This window comes from Prinia subflava, chromosome 18 (genome assembly GCF_021018805.1).
Source record: "Prinia subflava isolate CZ2003 ecotype Zambia chromosome 18, Cam_Psub_1.2, whole genome shotgun sequence".
Classification (NCBI taxonomy): domain Eukaryota; kingdom Metazoa; phylum Chordata; class Aves; order Passeriformes; family Cisticolidae; genus Prinia; species Prinia subflava.
This window is the reverse complement of record NC_086264.1, coordinates 4,964,341-4,983,824: the sequence shown is the minus strand read 5'-3', so window position 1 is coordinate 4,983,824 and position 19,484 is coordinate 4,964,341. Positions and strand designations below refer to the sequence as shown.

The 19,484-nt window shown below is 44.0% G+C and overlaps 1 protein-coding gene across 2 annotated transcripts in view; it reads right to left on the bottom strand.

The window, feature by feature from the left end:
• Positions 1–101: 101 nt before the first annotated feature.
• Positions 102–19,484, bottom strand: part of FGF2 (fibroblast growth factor 2) — a 42,578-nt gene continuing 23,195 nt past the window's right edge. The window contains exons 1-3 of one of the 2 annotated variants that reach the window (XM_063415288.1): positions 18,591–19,030; positions 3,922–4,025; positions 102–386 (exon numbers count right to left, since the gene is read on the bottom strand). In XM_063415288.1, the coding sequence (XP_063271358.1) occupies positions 201–386; positions 3,922–4,025; positions 18,591–18,768 (468 nt within the window). In that variant the 5' untranslated portion in view covers positions 18,769–19,030 and the 3' untranslated portion in view covers positions 102–200. Of the gene's footprint in view, positions 387–3,921; positions 4,026–18,590; positions 19,031–19,484 lie in introns of those variants that run through there. The other variant, XM_063415287.1, reaches the window with a different exon arrangement.

The window sequence follows — 19,484 nt, the reverse complement described above, 5'->3', positions numbered from 1 at the left end:
TTACGTCCACGCACACTGGCACAATAGGTTTAAAGAGAAATATAAGGACAGTATGAAACATTCATGATTTAATCTGGTATCTGCAAAAGTAGTTATAATATCAGCAAATAATTGCTTCTATTTGGCTACTTCGGAGAGGAGCAGGAAAGGCAACATCTTTAACGCTGTGTGGCATTGATGCTCAGAATCTGCCATGGAAGTCAGCTTTTAGCGGACATGGGAAGGAAAAGGATAGCTTTCTGTCCAGGTCCAGTTTTTGGTCCAGGTTTGTACTGTCCAGTTCTTTTCAGTGCCACGTACCAATCCGAGTATTTCCGTGACCGGTAAGTGTTATAGTTATTGGATTCCAAACGCTCAAAAAAGAAACATTCTTCTGTTGCATATTTCTAAAACGGAAAAGAGAAAGCATTACTGGTGTAGCACCACCAATCAATTCTTCACATTCCGGGGACTAACTCAGCAAGAATGTGAGCAGTACCTTTCGTTTTAAGAAAGAGAGATTAACTGTTTCACAACTGAAGAAAGATACTTATTGTGAAAATATTGTTAAAAATGCCTACAAGAAGAAGTTTTACTTACGGTTAATTTATTGTCTCTAACACAGATCAAGCAGCTTTTAATTTGCTTTTACTGAGTAATTCTTTGTTTGATCAGAAAATGTGTAAAGAAGCCTTTAAGAACAAAAACTTTAAGCCGAGTATAGACAATTCAGTACAATTGCCCAAGGTAGAAATTCAGGCAGAGGCACATCAAAAAAAGGTGAAAAAAGAAAAGTCCCTATTTCTCTGCAAAGCATACATGATTCCAGTGCTCTCCTACTGTACGTTGTCAATGTAAACATTTTGACATAAGCCTCATCATTTAGGTGACAAACGACAGCTCAGGCTTCATGAACTATGTATTCCTTTCATGTGCCAGAGGCAACATTTCAGGAGCTGGACTCCTGTCCAGCAAGAGCACGATGCCAGCCACTGCACTGTCAATCTCAGCACCTGGAAAAACCCTGGATATCTGCGGGTTTTCCTTTCAAATATACCTGCATCCAGAGTGTGGATCTGGCAGCAGAAGCTTTCACCGCACCTCATGAAACACCTGAACTCTGCTCAAACTAAATCCAGGTTATTCTCACAAACACTCTTTGAGCACAATTTGAATCCATAACATCAAAAGACAGGAATTTTCCTTCGAGTCAAGTCCTTGAAGTCTGGCAAAACCTGGCTGATCACAGCAAAACCCCATAAGCACGACAGAATGAATAAGTCATATCCTTAAATAACAAATAATTTATCATAAAATACAAGTTAGTCAAAATTCTTTCATGGGATGTTAGGGAAACCTCTTCATTAAATGAAATAATCACATTTCATTCCATAAAGTGAAAGTATTTAATTCTTAAACTGGAAAGTCAAAATAAGCCATATCAGATGGGAAATGTTTCCATTTTTCCATCAAAAATCTGATGGAACAGATGCACTTCTGTGCAAATACTTTCAGTTAAAGGAGCATTTTCCAAGGGGAGGTTTTGACTATCTGCATTCACCACCAGCCATTTCCTCCAGTGGTACAGATCACCTCTCCCCCGCAAAACTGGGTCTGTTAGTAAAGAGCATGAGAATGCTCAATTAAAAGCTGCATCATCCACTTTTCCAGACAAGAATGTGACCCACTGCAGCCCCACGCAGATCACCAGGGTGAGCAGCGGTTCACGGGCTGTGCAATAAATCATCCTGCAAAGGCCAGCTCACAACAAACCCTGCAGCATGTCTCAACAAGTAATTACAAAAACATTCAACAAGATGAAAAACAGGCCTGAATTAGAATTTGCAAATATATTGCTGAATATGTTAATTTATTAGTAAAACAAGGATGCTACACAAATTGATCCTGGACACTGAAAAGTAATTAAAAAACCCCAGACATTAAAAAAAACAAGAGTACTACTTGAGTGACTGATGGATTAGAGGACTAAATTATGTGTTTAGAAATTAAAGTTCCATAATGTTTTAAAAGAAATTTCAGCAGTGTTTCACTATGTGCAACTCAGCACAGACATTTCCACTGTACACTCTGTGAGCTCTCATGAAACACAGCCCTGCTCTAACTGAACAAGACATGCTGGCAATTAGAAACAGTTTCTTGAACGTGTTTAGAGGCAGAAAATGGTAAAGGCACAGCCAGCCACAGATTGTTGGAAGGCACAGCGCCGAAGTCCTCATGGAAAAACATTGCCAGTGCTACAGAAAACAGCCATGAAATTGCAGCAACATTTGTTAGGCTGGTTGGAGAAAAAAATCTTAAAAGAGTAGAGAGTTTTCACCTATGAATAACAACAAGGTTGTGTGCAGCAAACACAATTCCCAGAATACCCATTTCCAAAAACAACACCAAAGAAAAAAAGAGTTTTACAAGCTCAAGTGAGAAGCACAAAGTGACCCAACTTTATATATTCTGAGAGAGCAGTTCTGAGTGACTGGACGATACTTTCCAAGCATTTTGCCTTACAAGAACTAAGCAACTAAAACTGCCACAAGGGAAGCATATTCTACAACCAAACTCGCCAGGCAGCAGGTCAGAAATACGAAATAGAAACACACCTGTGTTTGTGTTTATCATTTTACAAATGGTGCTAAAACACCCTACTCTGACCATCCCCCGTCACTCAGGGTATGGAGTGCAATTAGAATGGGAAGCCAAATGCCACCGCACCAGCACTACAGGAAATTCCCAATTACCCTTAACTCAAGAATAGCACAGCGGACAACTCCTCACATTTTCTTCAACTGAGTTGTCACACAATATCCGAGTAAATTGAAGCAGGTTCTTTAACTGCATTCCCAAGCCCACACAAAACTCCCTGGAGCCAGAACTGAGGAGCGCTCTGGGGAGGCCTGATCCTGTAAACTACTTTCAGTCTCATTTCATGGAGGCAGAGGAGGGGAATCAGAAATAATTTCTGCAGCCCCTGGCATGTGTCTTTCACTGGCTGCAGTTCAGCCAGGGTTAGGAATGCACACTGCTAGCCCCAGCCACAGAGGGGACTTGCACAGAACCTGAATGGGGCTGTGTGAATACACAAAGCACCAGGGACTATTGCAAACCAAAATTCTGGCAGGGTGGATGCCCTGCAGTGGTGTTTCACCAGGCACTGAAGAATATAAATGTGGATGAGGGATTTACAGTGTCTAGGTCCCATAAGCAAAATGAATATAACTGCAGCTCTTAAAGCAAAATTTATCATCTGGCTCTAGGAGACATTAACTCTCAGGGTCTGCTGCACACTGGCTTTAAAACACAGTTAAAAATTCAGCTGATACCAATAAAACACACAAGAGTATAACTAAAACCAGTCTCACAAGAGAGCAGCTTAATTTATCCACATTTATATAACTTTTAAAATTTTATCATCACATTTTCAAAAATACTTTTCTTGCCAGTTTTCTAGTTAGGAAGCAGAAGTGCCCAAAAAACCCCTTGATTCTCTACAAAGAAGAAAATGAGCAAATCATTGTATTATACAGATTAGTACCATGAAAGTAATTTGAGAAATTGACTTTACCTTCCACTTCAAAGAGGTCTTTTCAAATTGCTTTATGTAAAAGTAAGTGAAAGAGGAAAAATTTACTCCAGAGGGTAAAAAGACAGACACTTTATTCTTCATTTGTTTTTATAGTTTCCTGATCACTGTTATTTTTTCTCTCTCAGACAAGCCACTCCTGTTAAATTTTGCAGCTTCAGGTAGGGCAGAAATACCCAACTCCTCCTAATTCCTATTTCAATAATTGACCGAAGCTGTGCAGGGCTCATTTCTCCTGATAAATCCCACACTGAGCAGCTGAGTAAGTCCTGAAGGAAGAAAGGCTACTCCTTACAGAGCAAGGGCAGGACACAGCAACACAGAGACATCAAGAAAGTGCTGCTTACCAAGGCCAGCAATCTGCCATCCTCCTTCATGGCCAGGAAGCGATTGGCACTGACACCTTTGATGGACACCACTCCTCGTTCCTCCGCCTGAAGCTGCAGCTTGACTGCGAACACAAAAAAACAAAGACAAAAGGTTTCACAACCATCATGGGATTGCAGGATTTGACAGTCACTGCTTCCAACCCTCCACTACAGAAAGCTTCAGCTTGCAATGAAAATAGTAAATTTTCAACCTTTGGCTTTCTGATCCCGTTTTCACGAAGAAAGTAGCTACTCTCAAATTGGTAACAGCAAGATTGAGTTATTCCAACTTCATTTTGCATAAAGGCAGCTTAAAACTCATAAAATTCCTTGAAAGGCCACTGAGGGCACCATCAACTGCTCCCAGAAAATGGAAAGTTTTCGTGGCAGTTTTTCCAGATGTATCTCCCAATATTTGCAGAACAGCATCGGACACTGAACACACACAGCTCTGTACAGACAGACTGTCAGCAAGTCTGAGACTGTTCAGGTCCATATCACTCCCTAAGGGTTCTGGCAGTTCCCAGCAGAAAAATATCCATTAGTTTACTTCATCCATCCAACAAGTGGGTGGAACAAACAAACAGAACTGCAGCAGTAGATAAAGGCAGCAAAGGCACAAGAAAGTGTTCTACAAAGCAGGAACATGTTTTGCATCAATTAAAAGAAATTAAAGATTTTGACAGAAATGAAAACCTGTAAGGTCCTATCACACAGCTTTTAGCTACTACCTGTGAGTTACTAACACAAAGCCTTAACTGATTTCTGTAGCCATAAATCAAACCCAGTAGTTTGGATGAACACATGAAAGCTTCTCCTTTTGCCTGGCTTTGCCTGTTGTATACATCTCAGACCTAAGAGCTTCCTTCACCCACATGCTTTGGTTCAGCAGGTACTTCACTCCATTTGGAGATGCAGTTTTAAATAGCTTGAGCTTTTCAGCCATCAGAATAAATGCCTGAAGTGACTGTAAATTTTGGAGAAGGAACATCTTTTGAGATTCAGAGAGAGGTTGTTGCTTATTTGTCTTTCTGTTGAAGGGGAAAAAAGCACTGAAGGAAAAGCACTGAAACTCCAACACCAGGAATACAGGGAACATGAAAATGTTGGGATAATTGCTGCAAACCCGTTTTGAGGGTAAAAGTAACAAGTCAGGCGCAATTTCATCTCAGAATCAAGAATCCAAAATAGAGCGCTCCCAAGTTATGAGGCCAAAATCAGACTTGTGAACAGCTCCAAACACTTCGGTGTAACTCCTTAGCCTCTGGGGAAGCAAAAACGTGGAAAAGTGCTCTGGGCAGAGACTGTGGGAAATGGACTTTTGATATGTGCCCAAGCACACAGCTTTCACCACACACTTAACAAGAAACAGCTGTGGAACAGCTAAAAATTAATATTCATTACTGCAGTACTGACTTATGCTTCGTGACTTTCTCCAAACAAAAACGCACATGAAATCCTACAGCATCGCACCGGGCCGGAAGTTCAAATTCTGTAAAAATAAACTTCTGGTAAAGGTTTGTAAGTCCTGTAAAAATTTGTATAGTTTGGATAAGCTTGTGAAAAGAAAAAAAAAAAAAAAAAAAAAAAGCCCCAAGGTATTCCTGCAGAGTTTGAAAAGAACTGCAATACTGAAAGCCTCAAAAGGAAAATCAGCTTCCCTGGATTTTCCTCTCCAACTCCAAAAACACGTGAACAAACAGAGCCAGAACAGTACAGTGAGTTTTTCAGGTTTCAGTGTTATTTTACAGCTTTATTAATACAGTGAGTATTTGCCACAGGGTTACACTGAACTGAAGATGCCAAGATACAACACAGCCTTACTGATCAAACACGTTTTGACAACATAATCATCACCAGAAGCTACAATTTTAGGTGTAGCTCACTGCAACGAAATGGATTGTAAGAGAAATGCATCACTTGACACCGATGATGTGCATCTTTTGCAGCCTTTGGTCACCAACAGCAACAGTGCAGACTCCATTCATCATTTCACATCTACTCCCAATACTTGTTTTCAGCATAACTAAACCTCAAAACCCGATCCATCTAAGTCAAATAATTAAGACATTCGTAGCCCCAAAAAAGTAGCAGATTGTTGTGAAAGAGCTCATTAACCAAGGGTAAAAAGGCCTGTTTTCCCAGATATGCTGGCATTCCTTTGAGGGCCCCTCTAGCACGGCAATGAGTTATTTCCCTATTCCTGTTCATGCCTTGCCATCCATGAGGAACACCAAGCACAAAGCTCTGCTCGGTGCCTGCTGGTGTTGTAAGAACAGAGCTCGCCTGCTGAGCAAACATCCCCAGGACTGGGGCTAAGTCATCATTAGGTTATTAAATAAAACAATACAACCAGCTCAAAGGACCCAGGAAATTTACAGCTCCTATTAAAGACTTTCTTTTCTATCGTAATAAGCTTAATAGAATCATTCTGCTGAGAAAGAAAGAATGAATTGCAGGACGTACATACGCACTTTCACACCAGCGGAGAAACTGAGTGATGTAGCTCGAGTGAACCTACAGTGCCTTCCAGTCATATTAAAATGATAGAGAGGGAATGGTTTTCCCAACAATACACAGAGGTTCTGTTAGAGATTCGTATTCACTGATGTTCTGGCTGAAAAACACCACAAGCTATACAGTCCAACCCAAATTTCCACTGAAACCAGTACAATCTGTGGCACTAAAGGAAGCTGGACCACACTGCAACAGGCACTGAGATGTTCTTTCACAGGGTTTGTGGCCAGGACAGAGGTACAAGCTGCAGGATAAGCTAAACAGTGCATTTAAGAGAGTTACAAATGGGCATTTATTTCGCAACTTGGAGAGACTTTTCTAAGATTATGGAAGTTGAAAAGTGGTATTTAATAGCATTGTGGTTGGTAAGGTTTCAGATTTCTGTTAAAAAAATCAATCTTCCTCATTTTCTCAAAAATTATTTTAAGATAAACAAAAAAAAAGATTTCCAAGGCCGTTTTGCACAGCCCAGCGGAGAAAATAATTTTAAGGACAAGTATCTCGAGGAAAGCTGTTAACAAATGCAGAGAATAGAGAAAACACAATCATTTTCCAAAAGTACGTTTATTGTCCTGACCACTAGAACTGGAAAATCACACGTACAATGCAAACTCTCAGGTCCTTTTACAGTTCTAATAAACTAAAGCTTTAGAGTGGCCCAGACCCAGGAACTGCACAACTCAAACGGTCCCAAATGGTTTAATTGCTCTGCATCATAAAGGGTTCAGCCAAAAATCTCCTTCAAAATCAGTTCATCTCAAGACCTGGGGAAAATCTACCAACTTAATACTTCAGAAAGACAGAGCTGCACATTCTGGAAATTGCTCCCTGCTGAGCTGGTACTACCTTTTGATTCCCAGTGGGAATCTGTCCCTTTGCCTGGGGCAATCCCTGTGAGCAAAGCCACGTGCTGGTATTTCACTCACAGCAGCTGCACTGGCTAAGATATTCTGGGGCAGGACTATGCCACAGGATCAGTAAGGAAAAGGGAAAATAAAGGTCACAGGGAGGAGAGAAAGGAACAGAAACACATTAGGGGTAAAATAAATGGCAAACAAAAAGAGCAAAGAGCAGAGAAGACGGCGCATGGTAAGGGTGGTACAGGAGGGTGCTGTACTGGAGCATGAGGCAAACTCACACATCCTAAGAAGGTGGAATTTGAGGATGTATTAGCCAAAGGGATTAATAAAACCCGCATTTTCCTACTTCTCCACAAGGAAGTGGGAACTATAACCACTATATCAGAGAAACCCTGAAGTAAAAACCAACTATGAACTTCTGGTTTTGGATGCATTTACACAGCAAATAAAGGCTTAATTACAGCCTGAGCTGTACTTTCACTGTAACCCTTCTAGCAAACACCCTATACTCAGACCAGTGCAGACTAAAGCTACCAGCCCCAGTGTCAGGATCACACAAAACTCGGGTCAGAAGAACTCTCTAGTCCAGCCTCCTGCTCAAGAGCCTCCATCACTTCACAGTGAGAACCCTGCCTGCCACACTGCAGCTAAGGGAGCAGTGCCTCTCTCACTGCCTGGGAAGAGAGGACAAATGGGATACTATTTCAACCCCTGCTTTCACTAACATACAGCTGTTTTACTGGAACAAAAAGCGAAACACCTCTCACTCAGTTTACGAGAAGGAGAGTTTCTGTACCCCCCAAAAATCCCAGACTGCATGTCTCTGGATCAATGACTAGTGTTACTACAGTCTGCTGTGGAAAAGCTCAGCCCCAGCCAAAGGCTCAGGGCCCATCTCCAACATATTTTCAGAGGCCCTCTAAGGAAAATCCTTCCACGAGGCCCCCGAGTGACAGTGTGATGAAGCTGCTGCGCCAGCTCCCATTGCCTGTCCTCCCGCACCTCCATGCCCAGAGAAACACACAAAGCAGCTATTTTGCAGTCTCACTGCAGAGGTGGGTCAGCTCCAGAGGGAATAAGCATCAGAAATGCAAGGAAGTTCACAAAAAAAAAGAGGGGGAAGGTAAAACTCAACAACATTTTGCTAAATGCAACACCCTACAGCTGAATTCCCACTCCGCCATCCTGTGTGGCTGAAGTTGGCCATTCCTTCATGTTGAGGGGCAACATCTATTCCCAGCCAGGTGTCCACGCAAAACACAAGGGGTTGGATGTGTTTGCTCCACACCTAACACAACAAACCCTCCCAAATGCAAGGGCTGGTTCAGAGCTACACATGCATTTACAAACACATGTCTAACACCCCCCTTCTGGCATTTCCTGCCTGCTTAATCAGATCCAAACCCCAGCCTGGTGATGCCTACTGTAACTTTCTCTAGGAATTACAAATATTTTTGTGTTGTCCCTCTGTCCCACATCAATCTCCAACAGTTTCCAATATCTCTTTCTGAAAGGCACAATTAGCAATTCAACATCTTCTGCTATTTGACGAGGGCTGACATACGAGGCATCCCCAAGTCTTCAGACTGTGAACAAGAGAACAACTCCTTGCTTGCTTTCATATGCTCAAGGTAAAACTGAGCCACAGCAAGAGTCACTGATGCACACACTGCCTAAAACCTGGAACACATCTGAGGTGGGGAGAGGAGAAATGACTAGCAAACCATAGCAGGAGAGGTGGGCTGCTAAAAAACCAAACCATCAGAATTGCAATAAAAACAATCAAGCCAATGGAGTGTCACAGCGAGAAACAGTGAGTCACGCTCCCATACAAAGGCACATTTCTTTGCTTTTGCATGACAACATTCTAAGTGTATCTTTTTCCTTTTTGCCAGCCAGAGGCATAAAACCACTCAGACAGACCCAAGGTCTCCAAAATGTAAACATCTACAACAAAAATATACACTCCTGAAACACTTCAGGAAGTTCCGGTTACACTTAAGAGTAAAAGGAGGCTTAAAGCAGAACAGTAACTTGTGTAACAGTTTAAGCATCATCCCACTATCCTAATCAAGCAGATTAACATTGACATTCCCAGATTTTAAGTTTTCCCCTTTTTAAGTAGTACAGATACTGAATACAATGGAAATTATTTCCCTATTCAGGTTCTCCACCTATTCTGATTTATATCTTGACCTCAATTTCTACAAATACCCAGTTCTACCTAACATGCACCTGTGGCACTGGGAATCCTCCCCATAAAACACCGATTACCAAATATACAGCATTCTCTGGTGCTCTGTATAAAGTTCATATAAAAGGACTAAAGTCATCCTGCAGAACAATTGAAATTATTGTAATTATTGTAATCATGTAACATCCAACACTCCTGGCATCATTGTGACACTGTGCTCCTTGCCTGTGTGCCCATGTGCAAAGCACACGGCCACACTTCTCCACTTCTCACAGCTTGCATAATCTGGTTGATCAAACCTAATCAAGCCCTTTAAAAGTCAAAAATGTCATGCAAAAGCAAATCGAAAATTTGTGCATTCTGCTTACAAAGCACGACTTGGGGATTTTGTGCTGCCGAGTAAATTGCTTTGCATTACGAAAGGATATCGTACGCCAGAAACTTCAAGTCATCATCATGTAAAATCCTTCTAAATGCCTTCTGCCACACTGCTGGCACTGGAGATTAACTGATGCACCTTTGGAAGTCAAGAGGGCAAATGCAAACCGAAAAAATCCTAACTTTACCAGAGAAGAACTTCGTTTTTTACTGGGTACAGGTAATAAAGCTTAGTCTCCAAATTACCATTATTTTCACCCCATATCCTTGATTTAGAAAAATGTTTCAGGGTTTCATAATCAAAAGAATAATGCAAGCCTATTCACATGTAGTTCTTTCAGGACTGTTCCCAAAGGGCTTTTCTTAGAAAGTGTAAGGTATCCCTCACATTGCTTTTGTTTGCTTTCACTTTGTTTAGTATTGACTGAAGTAAGTCGCACAATAACCATTTTTGGGTGTTCAACTTCAGAACAAAGCTGGTGCAACTGTTCAGCCAACACAGCTGTGTCAGAAGACACGTACAGAACTTGCAGAAATTCAGCTTTATGTTTACTGTGCATTCACTCATCTCCTTGTAACTATGACCTGTTTTTTAGTTGCAGCAAAACAAACACAAAACCAGGGACGACTCAAGGAAAACTCAGGAATAGCATTTCAGAAGACAGAGAAGGTAAAACATGTAATTTTTAGAAGGTATTTTGTTGTGTTCCTCCTCCAGGTATAACTCGCACAACCTTTCAGCAGTACACAGTATTTCAGGGCTGTGACTGATGTTGGAGCAGTAACACACGAGATGAAAGGCAAAGGCTGCCCGAGCAGTGGTGAGACACTGCTGACCCATAGCCTCAATAAGCCTCAGTGTCACAGTTGGAAAGGAAAAGCTGGATTTTAGGAATGTCAAAAAGAATCAGTAAATTTGATTTCAGAGAGTCTGGAACACAGTGGTGAAAGAGGAACTCTGTCAGGCACCTAGGATCCAGAGAGATGGCACAGCAGACAGGGGGAGGAAGAAGAACAACTCCATACAGAGAAGCTCCTGTGAACTGAGCTGCCTTTCAGAGCCGATTCCTCTTCACTGGCCAAAAGGATGAGACAGCAACTGTGCTGGGTTTGTACTTCCCCCATCTCCAGTACCAATGAAACTGAACTGATCATTGAGACTCCAGTAAATACTTTTGCAAAAGGTTAAAAAAAAAAAAAAAAAATTAAAAGCCATACACAGGCACACACAGTATGGCACTGGTGCCAGCCCAGCTCCCTTATTGCAAGGACAGTGCAAATGCCACAATAAGCTCACAGACTTACTTCATCCTCCTATTTCATCCCCTTCTACCAAGCTGTGTAACCACCCTGTGCTGACCTTTAAATAAAGCATCCACAGGGGAACAGCACGAGCTGCAGTGAAGGACAAGAGCTGTCGATCACTGACCCAGCACAGTAATGAATCCCAGTCTTCACAAAAAGGCTCCATTTTGCTTCTGAATGCAGCCCTGCTTGAAGAGTTTTCTTTGCAAGAAACCAAATTCCTTAACTGAAAATAAAACACACAGTGCATATTTGGGTAGCACTCCTCACTTTTATTCTAAGTACATTTTAACCTTTCTAAGACGGAACTTGAGCACTTTCCTGACAACAAAAGAGGGACCTTGGAATCTGCAGCTTGGAAGAACCTACTTGGAAGAACTCCCTGCTGCTTCAGCCTGATTACTGCTAGTGCCCATATCCTGGTTCAGATCTATGTTATGGTTACAATGTCCACCCTGCCCCCAACATCCCCTGCAAGAGGGTGTTTCTGCAGTACACCAGCTACAAGCACTGGCCACCACACTGTCTCACCTTAGAGCACATCAAAGCAGCAGCCAAACTCCCCACTCCTAACAGCGTCTTCTCCTAATAAAATATCACACTGACAACACTGATCCATGGGACTAGAGCCTGATCACTGGAAAACACCTTACTACTGGTACTTGCTCTAGCACAGATAGGTGTTCTGGAAGAGGCTACTGCTTGAAGCTGTAAAGCAAGCAGAAGGTTGGGACTGAAATAAATAACACCTGGTAACATGAGGCAGTTCTGTGCACCTCTTCAGCTTTGAGGAACTCCTGCACTGCACATTTTTCCCCTCCATTTTCCTGAATGAACAACATTGCTGTCAGCAAAACATCCATAGTGAGTGAGAGTGCAAACATCTCCAAAACCACAAAATGAATCCTTCCTATTTACATGCTCCAACAAATGGCCAGGAGCACGTTCAGCTGTTCATCCCAACTGCTCCATTACAGGTGGATAAACCCAAGGAACTGAATCCACGTAATATTTCTCAGGAACTGCTCAGTCCAACAAGTCTGTGCAGCACGATTCCCTAAGTGACTTCTACACAGAGGTGACAGCCCCTACATGGCTCTTGGTGGCTGCTTCTCCACACTAACACGTGCTCCCGGTTTTGTATCCACCTCTGTTCCCGCAGGTGCCAGCAGGTCCCACAGAGCAACTGCACACAACCACTCCACAGGTGTGGTTCCCTACACCAAGGAATGTCGGTCTCTCCATTGGTCTTCCCAGAGTTGTGGGACTGTCTGAACATTCTTTGTAATACAGTCCCAAAATTACTATTCTAACCTGAAATCTAACATAGGTGAAAACTGCCTAGACTCTGTTCATGCTCTTCAAGAGATCCATCTGGGAAGACATTGTATCCTGTCCTGCATTTTAACAACCCAGACAGTTCAGGACATGGCATCACAGGACAGACAGTGGCAATCAGCTGCCACTGGAGAGTGGCACTCCATGTCTCTCCATTCCACACTCCCAGCCTTGCACTCCTAGCAACTCCCTCGCACCAGCTCTGGCACTTTTCTTGGCATCTCAGTGATGAATATGACATCAAAAATAAAGACTTCAAGATTTTTTCCCCAGTACCCAGAAACACCAAGAAAACATACCAAAAAATTAATGCCAGTCCCCAGAGGTGCTACAGACCTTCCCCCAAGCACAGATCAAGACAATATGGTAACAGCACACTTGAGTATGTTTAGGACATTCTTTAACACCAAAAACAACCACAAAGCTACACCCCCACAGAATGGCACAGAGTGTCTGGGCATATGGGGCAGGTTTGCATCAGGCATTGTGGGCCAGCCTGAGTGCAGAAAGGAAAGAAAGAAACAGAATACAAATATTTTCAAGCTGCATCACAGCTGACATCTCTCCTTGCTCTTACAAAACACCACCATGCAGGATTCCACAGCCACGGCTACCAGGATTTTGTGACTTGCATATTCCAGAAAGCCTAGTGACTGTGGTTTTATGAGATCTGCTGAAATCCTGTCAGAAGGTAACAAACCACCAAGCTCTGCAGCACAAGAGCAGAATTTCACACACTGGCAATGCCCATGGCTATGGAGTCTGGGCCCTTTCCCAGTACCTACAGTCTCCTTCTCCTTTGAATCACTCAGTCAATGTGGTTTCAAGCTCTGAAAGTCAAAGATGAGTGACAGGCTCACACAGGGTCACTGAAGCAGCAGTGCACCATGACAGCTCCTGCAGGACGACCTCCACCCAACTGTGCAGACATCATCTCATTTGTATTCTCAGCCGATCCTATCGAGTCAAAATATGGCCCTACCCTCAACAAACAAAAAACTACGTAAGATAATAACCCTAAAATGCCACCAGCACTCCAGAGAGTCGTCCTTTTAATATTTTTATTGACAAGTGTGGAGGCAGTAAAAGAGGAGACAGGAAAAACAGTTGACCTGCATATTGCCACCAAACAATGTAGGCTGAGAGAGCTGCTTTATTTTCAAAGACAGTCTTAAACAGGTGCTAACAAAAGCAAATTCTTAATCAGGATTGAAACAGTATCTAATTACTAACTTTAAGGCTTCAAAAGCATGCCATAAACATTTCAGATATCCCCTGGCATAGATATTCAATTTACAGATGTCATACACAGATATATGTTCTTCAGCAACAGTAACTTGAGCATTCTCTGGGCTGCATTGGGTCTGGTTTGGTTTTATTAGATAATTGCACTAAACATGCCATCACTGACAGTCAAAAACACCATTAATTCCAGGGTTGTGAACCGGTTCAGCACAATCCATCACCCCTCAAGTATCCTAAAACAGATGGCCAGTGATCCCAGGGCAATGCTCTCAAGAGTGCTAAAAATCATAATTTTAGATTTATTAGAACTGCCTGCCTTATCTGTAATCCAGGGGAGCTGAGGAAAGATTACAGAAACAAAATAGCACTGAAAAGACTATGATTTAAAGTTCAGGTTGAGTTACTAACATAATTTACCTTCTATAAAATGGTTTTAAATATGACACTACTACAGATACTTTTTCTTAGAATCAGCTGCACAAATTTCAAGCATTTATGAACCGAATGAAAACCAGCAGCAGCCACCTGATCTCACAACATGTTATTTGTATTTGTCTTTTCCACTACTCTGGGAGTGCAGTGGGTAACAGAAGTTGGATGATCGTTTTCCTGCAAACCAGACTGTATAAGTACTTAAAAGCACTCCTGATTTCTGAAGTGAGACAATTTAAGGGCTAAATCCTGCCCTCTAGTGTACCTGTGGGTGGTGGTGCCCTTGGAACCCTTCCCCATTTTCAAACTGGGCAGAAAACAGCTGGAGATATCTCGTGTTGCCTTGGTGCACTTTTGGAGTGTACCTGCTACTGGATCACACAGCTCCTAGGTGAGCAAGACTCACTAGGAACTGGGATGGAGGAGTAGCAGACACAGTGAGAGATGAGAAGGTAACCTCCCCTGAGCAGGAACATGATGGTATTCCTATGACAAAAGAAGCAAAGGAAGCATATTCCCAACTTTTTCACACAGGGGATCTCTGCTACCTCATCTGCTAAAGCCAGCTACATCCAGGAGCCAGGAGGAATTTCTGTGCTATGCCACAAAGTACTTGGCAAAGCAGTTAAGGTCTGCGCAACAGATCAAAAGTGATGCAAAAACAGTCTGTTTCCAGAGGGACTTGGGTAGAAGAAACTATTTGAACACTGCTTAGGGGCAGGTTTTTTTAAACGAGTCACCTCTCTCTTAGTGCTAAGATTTGGAACAGATCTTGCCCTGTCAACAGCTCTGGCCACATCTATGGGACACCAAAATGGGAAAGGAGATATTCCAAGTCCCAAACAACTTACACACATACAGTAAAAGCTAAACACCAGATCCTGAACCTTCATAGGAAAACTCTTCCTGACAATTGCTCAACTGAAGGTTGCCATGAGTTTTCTCCCATTGCATGATCAGTGATCAGATTTCCATTGTCTTCACTGAACTGCTCTAAAAGTCAGTCTATACTTCAGCAGAGTCTTTCCAAAACATTTAGAGCATAATCATTTAAATGTTCTGAGAGGGACAAGTCAAAATCCTAATATTAACAACTATTTATGGAAGGAACCTTCTTAAGAATTTTTCTTGGACCAGTATTATGCTATTTTACATTTTCTTCAGATATTTATGGAAGAGAAGTACTGAGCAGGAAGAAGGTTTTTCATACATCTGCAGGGTTGATTGAGCTCACACACCTGAATCCTTTCCAAGTGAGAGGCTGGAGCCTTGTCACCTCATTAAGGAGTGGACAAGAATGGCTCGGGATGCCTTGGATACTCTCTTGGTTAATGCTCATCATGAAACAAAGCTGCTTAAGAAATTATGGAAATACATAAATGCCAACCCTTCCTCATTTAGGGAAACTCTGAAAGGAACCAGCTGTGCTAGCAGACATGTTCTAAATGTATGGATAAGTGTTCCCTTTCCATTCTCCAGGCTTTTCCTCCTCACCAGTACTGTAGCCTCTTTGAGGGAAACACCTCTGGAAAGTTTCTAAAAGCCTTTCCAAAAACACTGTGTCCTTTGTACATTTTCCAGGGCATAAATAAACAGTTGTTGATCAATAACAACAACAAACCAGCCATGTTTTTTGTTTTGCTTTAGACAACAAAACTCTCAGAAAGCACCTTCTGTTTCTTGTTTGTGTGAAAGTACCTGTTCAAGGGAAAACACTCCAGAATCCCCAGAGTGTGTCCAAAGGGGCAATTCACTGGAGCCACGGCAGCACACGCATCAGATGTGGCAATAATGGCCGTGGAAGACGCCCTGTCCTGGGTTTCAGCTGTGTGAATCATGTGATTCCAATCCTCCAGCACACAGGACATCAACTTCCATTCTTCATTTTATTAACGACACAGTTATGAATAAATGCAGGTGAGTGGGTTAAGTGTAAAACGGGGCCATGACACAAAGCAGATGTGTATTTTGAATAGAGACAGGAGGAGGGAGCTAAAAAGGACAAGGACCATGGAAATTGGTTTATACTATTTAAACTTTGGTCTGAAACATAAGAAGACAGTAACTTGCCTTCTAAAATAAGAACTTCCTTTAAAAGTAAGAAGGATGATGTGCTACTGAAATGTTATTTTGTATAATTAATTTCTAAGAATAGCAGCAACCACAAGCATCTCTACTAACTGGCCTTTAGTTATTACTAAACCAAACTGTGTAGACGTTGTATTTCTTTTCTTAAAACCACCTTAAAAAACCTTTTGCTTAACTATGAAAATCACCCTGAATTACTTGAGATGTGTATTTTCACTGCTAATTTCTTTTTTAAAGTCCTCTCACGTTGTCCAAGATTTATTGCCCTCTACCATGCCAGGAATACCACGAGATTTCACAGTGACTTCCACAGAGCAGCACTCACCAGGTCAGAGTTGAGCAGAGTCGTGTGGAATGACGTATTTACAGCAAGGATGCTAAGGATGGGAACCACGCAATGCCCCAGCAATGAGCCTCGCTGATGCTTTAAGCACTGATTATTCTCTGCTTCTCAGAACAAGGGTCTTCCAGGAAACAAAAAAAAAAAAAACAGGAAGAAAAAGCAACAAGCCAAGAGCTGTCTGATAATGAGAAAAGGAGAGAATTCACTACTAGGAAAGCATGAGATGTCAGTTGAAAATTCTAGTATTGATAAGGCTCAATAGGAAGAGAAAACATGCATTCGGTGGACTCAAGAATGAAAAACTAGTATTAGTTTTCCTGAGAGAATAATAAAAAAGGCATGATGGAAGAAATTATTATGGGGAGCTCTATGATGAAAAAGGCAGCAGTGATAAACAACGCCTCCACTCAGGGCAGCCTAGCCCAGCCAGGTGAGCACTCAACACATGCCACTACCTGCACTTCTGAAAAGCAAAGATAGGGAATGAGGCAAGAACCCAACAGCCATGGCAAAGTCTTGGACTCAGCTTCAGCCTTGAACATCCTCCACTCAATGTCACCTCCCTTTGCAGATTTCCAGCATATTTCCATAGCTACTTCTAGGGTGAGGTGACACATCTGATGAACTAATGAGATTTATTATCTCATTAATAAATCTCATTAGTTCATCAGACACGATGAACTGTTACAAGATTCCTGGCACAAGATTTCTTTGAAATTGTTGGGTAAAAGTAATCATTTTGCAAAAGGTGAATGTCCAAAATGGAAAGTAATATTAAGAACCTTTGGTCTGCCTCCTCACTTCCTTTTGCTCCTAGTGCCTGAGTTTAGCCGGGTCCCTGCATCCATCACTCAGCACAGGTGCAAAGCAGATGAAGAATCCCAGTAAGGCATTTCACCTGCTCCTCATGCCAAGTGCCTGCAGGCAGGCCCTGCACACACTGCACAGTAACAAATGCCCTCCAACCAGGAATCGCACTGGGATGATCTGACAGCTACACAGCAACTCCCTGTACCTGCGCTTTAGGAAATGCCTCACAGGCACATCAAAAACTCACCACTACATCCACAAAACCTCCATGCTGAAAATTTCCAAAATATCCCGAGTTCTGCAAAAGGCATTTGGTTTGTGGGACAAAAAGCAGCCCATGTTGGTAACAGCAACCTGCCACACACTCCCTGCATGCCTGTGATCACCAAGTCCACGGGCTGTGTTCCCAGCCCAGGAGCCTTTCCCTCCCTTCCAAAGATCAGGTATTGGAAGGACAACGTCCTGCTGCTGCTGGAATCCATAGATTTTATATGTATCTAAACCATCATTAACTTTTTTTTAAAAATGCAACATGTAACATTTTAAGCCAAAAAGCTGTTCTGACAGCAGTTTGTTATAAACCTCGCTTCCTTGGCCATATTTACGCCTCTGTTCCTGAGAGTACCTGTGTGCCAAAAGTGCTCCTACTCATGAGCACCCACCCGCACAGGGAAAATGATCAACCTCCTCTCTACCTTGATGCATCCAACGCGTTCACCGCCGCCGAGTAGAGCCGTCAAGTGCCATTAGACCCTTGTAAGGGGTGAAACAAACTCGAGATCCCTTCAAGCCCGTAACCAAACCTCTGTGCACCTGACGAGCTCTGTCCCCAGCAGGTTGAATGCGGAGCCGCCAGCGAGGCTTTGCCCCAGGACATCCGGCGGGTGCCAGTGCAGGACCACCAGCTAGGGGACGTGGATAGGAATTCACTCGGTATGAATTAACTCCGTGTGCGTACTCGCGGTTATTTGCATAGGAACATTCGGCACATTGACGCGCGCTTTCCAAGCACGGCTCGCTGCCGAAGCTTCGGCAGGGCGAGACAGCCGAGGCGCGGCCCCTCTCGCAGCCCCGCTGCCCGGGCGAGGAGCCACCCACCCACCCGGTGCCGCCCGCGGTGGTCCCGGGACACACTCACTGTGCGGGTCGCTCTTCTCGCGGACGCCGTCCACCTTCCCGTCGGGGTTGATGCGCAGAAAGAAGCCGCCGTTCTTGCAGTACAGGCGCTTGGGGTCCTTGAAGTGCCCCGGGGGAAAGGCACCGCTGCCGCCATCGTCGGGCAGCGTGGCGATGCCCCCGGCCGCCGCCGCCGCCATGCGCCGGGCCCCGGCGGCACCGCGCCGCGCCGGGCCCCCGCCGCCCCCCGCCGCCAGCGCCGGGCGGCCTCGGCCCCTGCCCCGGCCGTCCAGCCTCGCCTCGCCTCGCAAACCCCGAGTCCCACCGAGCTCCCGACGCGTCCCGTCCCGGCCGGTCCGCCGGAGCTGCGCAACGGCGCTGCCGAACAGGGAGAGCGGGGAACACGACAGGCGGCAGAGCCCAGCACGCCGGGAACGGGCTCCCCGCCGGCACCGGGCTGCCCCCGCCGCGCCCCGCCCCGCCCCCGACCGCCCCCGCGCCGCGCCGGGGGCCGCTCCCTCGCCGGCACTGCCGGGCCGGCCATCTCGGGGGAGCGGGCAGGGGCGGCAGCGGGGGCCCGCGCCGAGGAACCCCAGCCGGGATTGCGGGGCTCTGTCCGGCTGAGCATCGCTAGCGGCAGCGCTGGAAACGGGATGCAGCGAACACGGGCCGGACATATTTTCCTCTGGCCTGATAGAAAAAGTAACTAGAGAGTTATTTTAGACCAGAAGAACTTGCATGGCCTCTGCACCATACTAAATTGTTTAAATCACAGTATGATGAAACGTGTTTAAAATAAATCCGTGGCAACTGTGTTGTTCCATTGCATTCACCAGAAACCAGTTCTCCTACCATCCAACGGGAGCAAACTGATAGCAAAAGGCAACAGGTGAAAATTCTGGCACAGGCCTTCCCC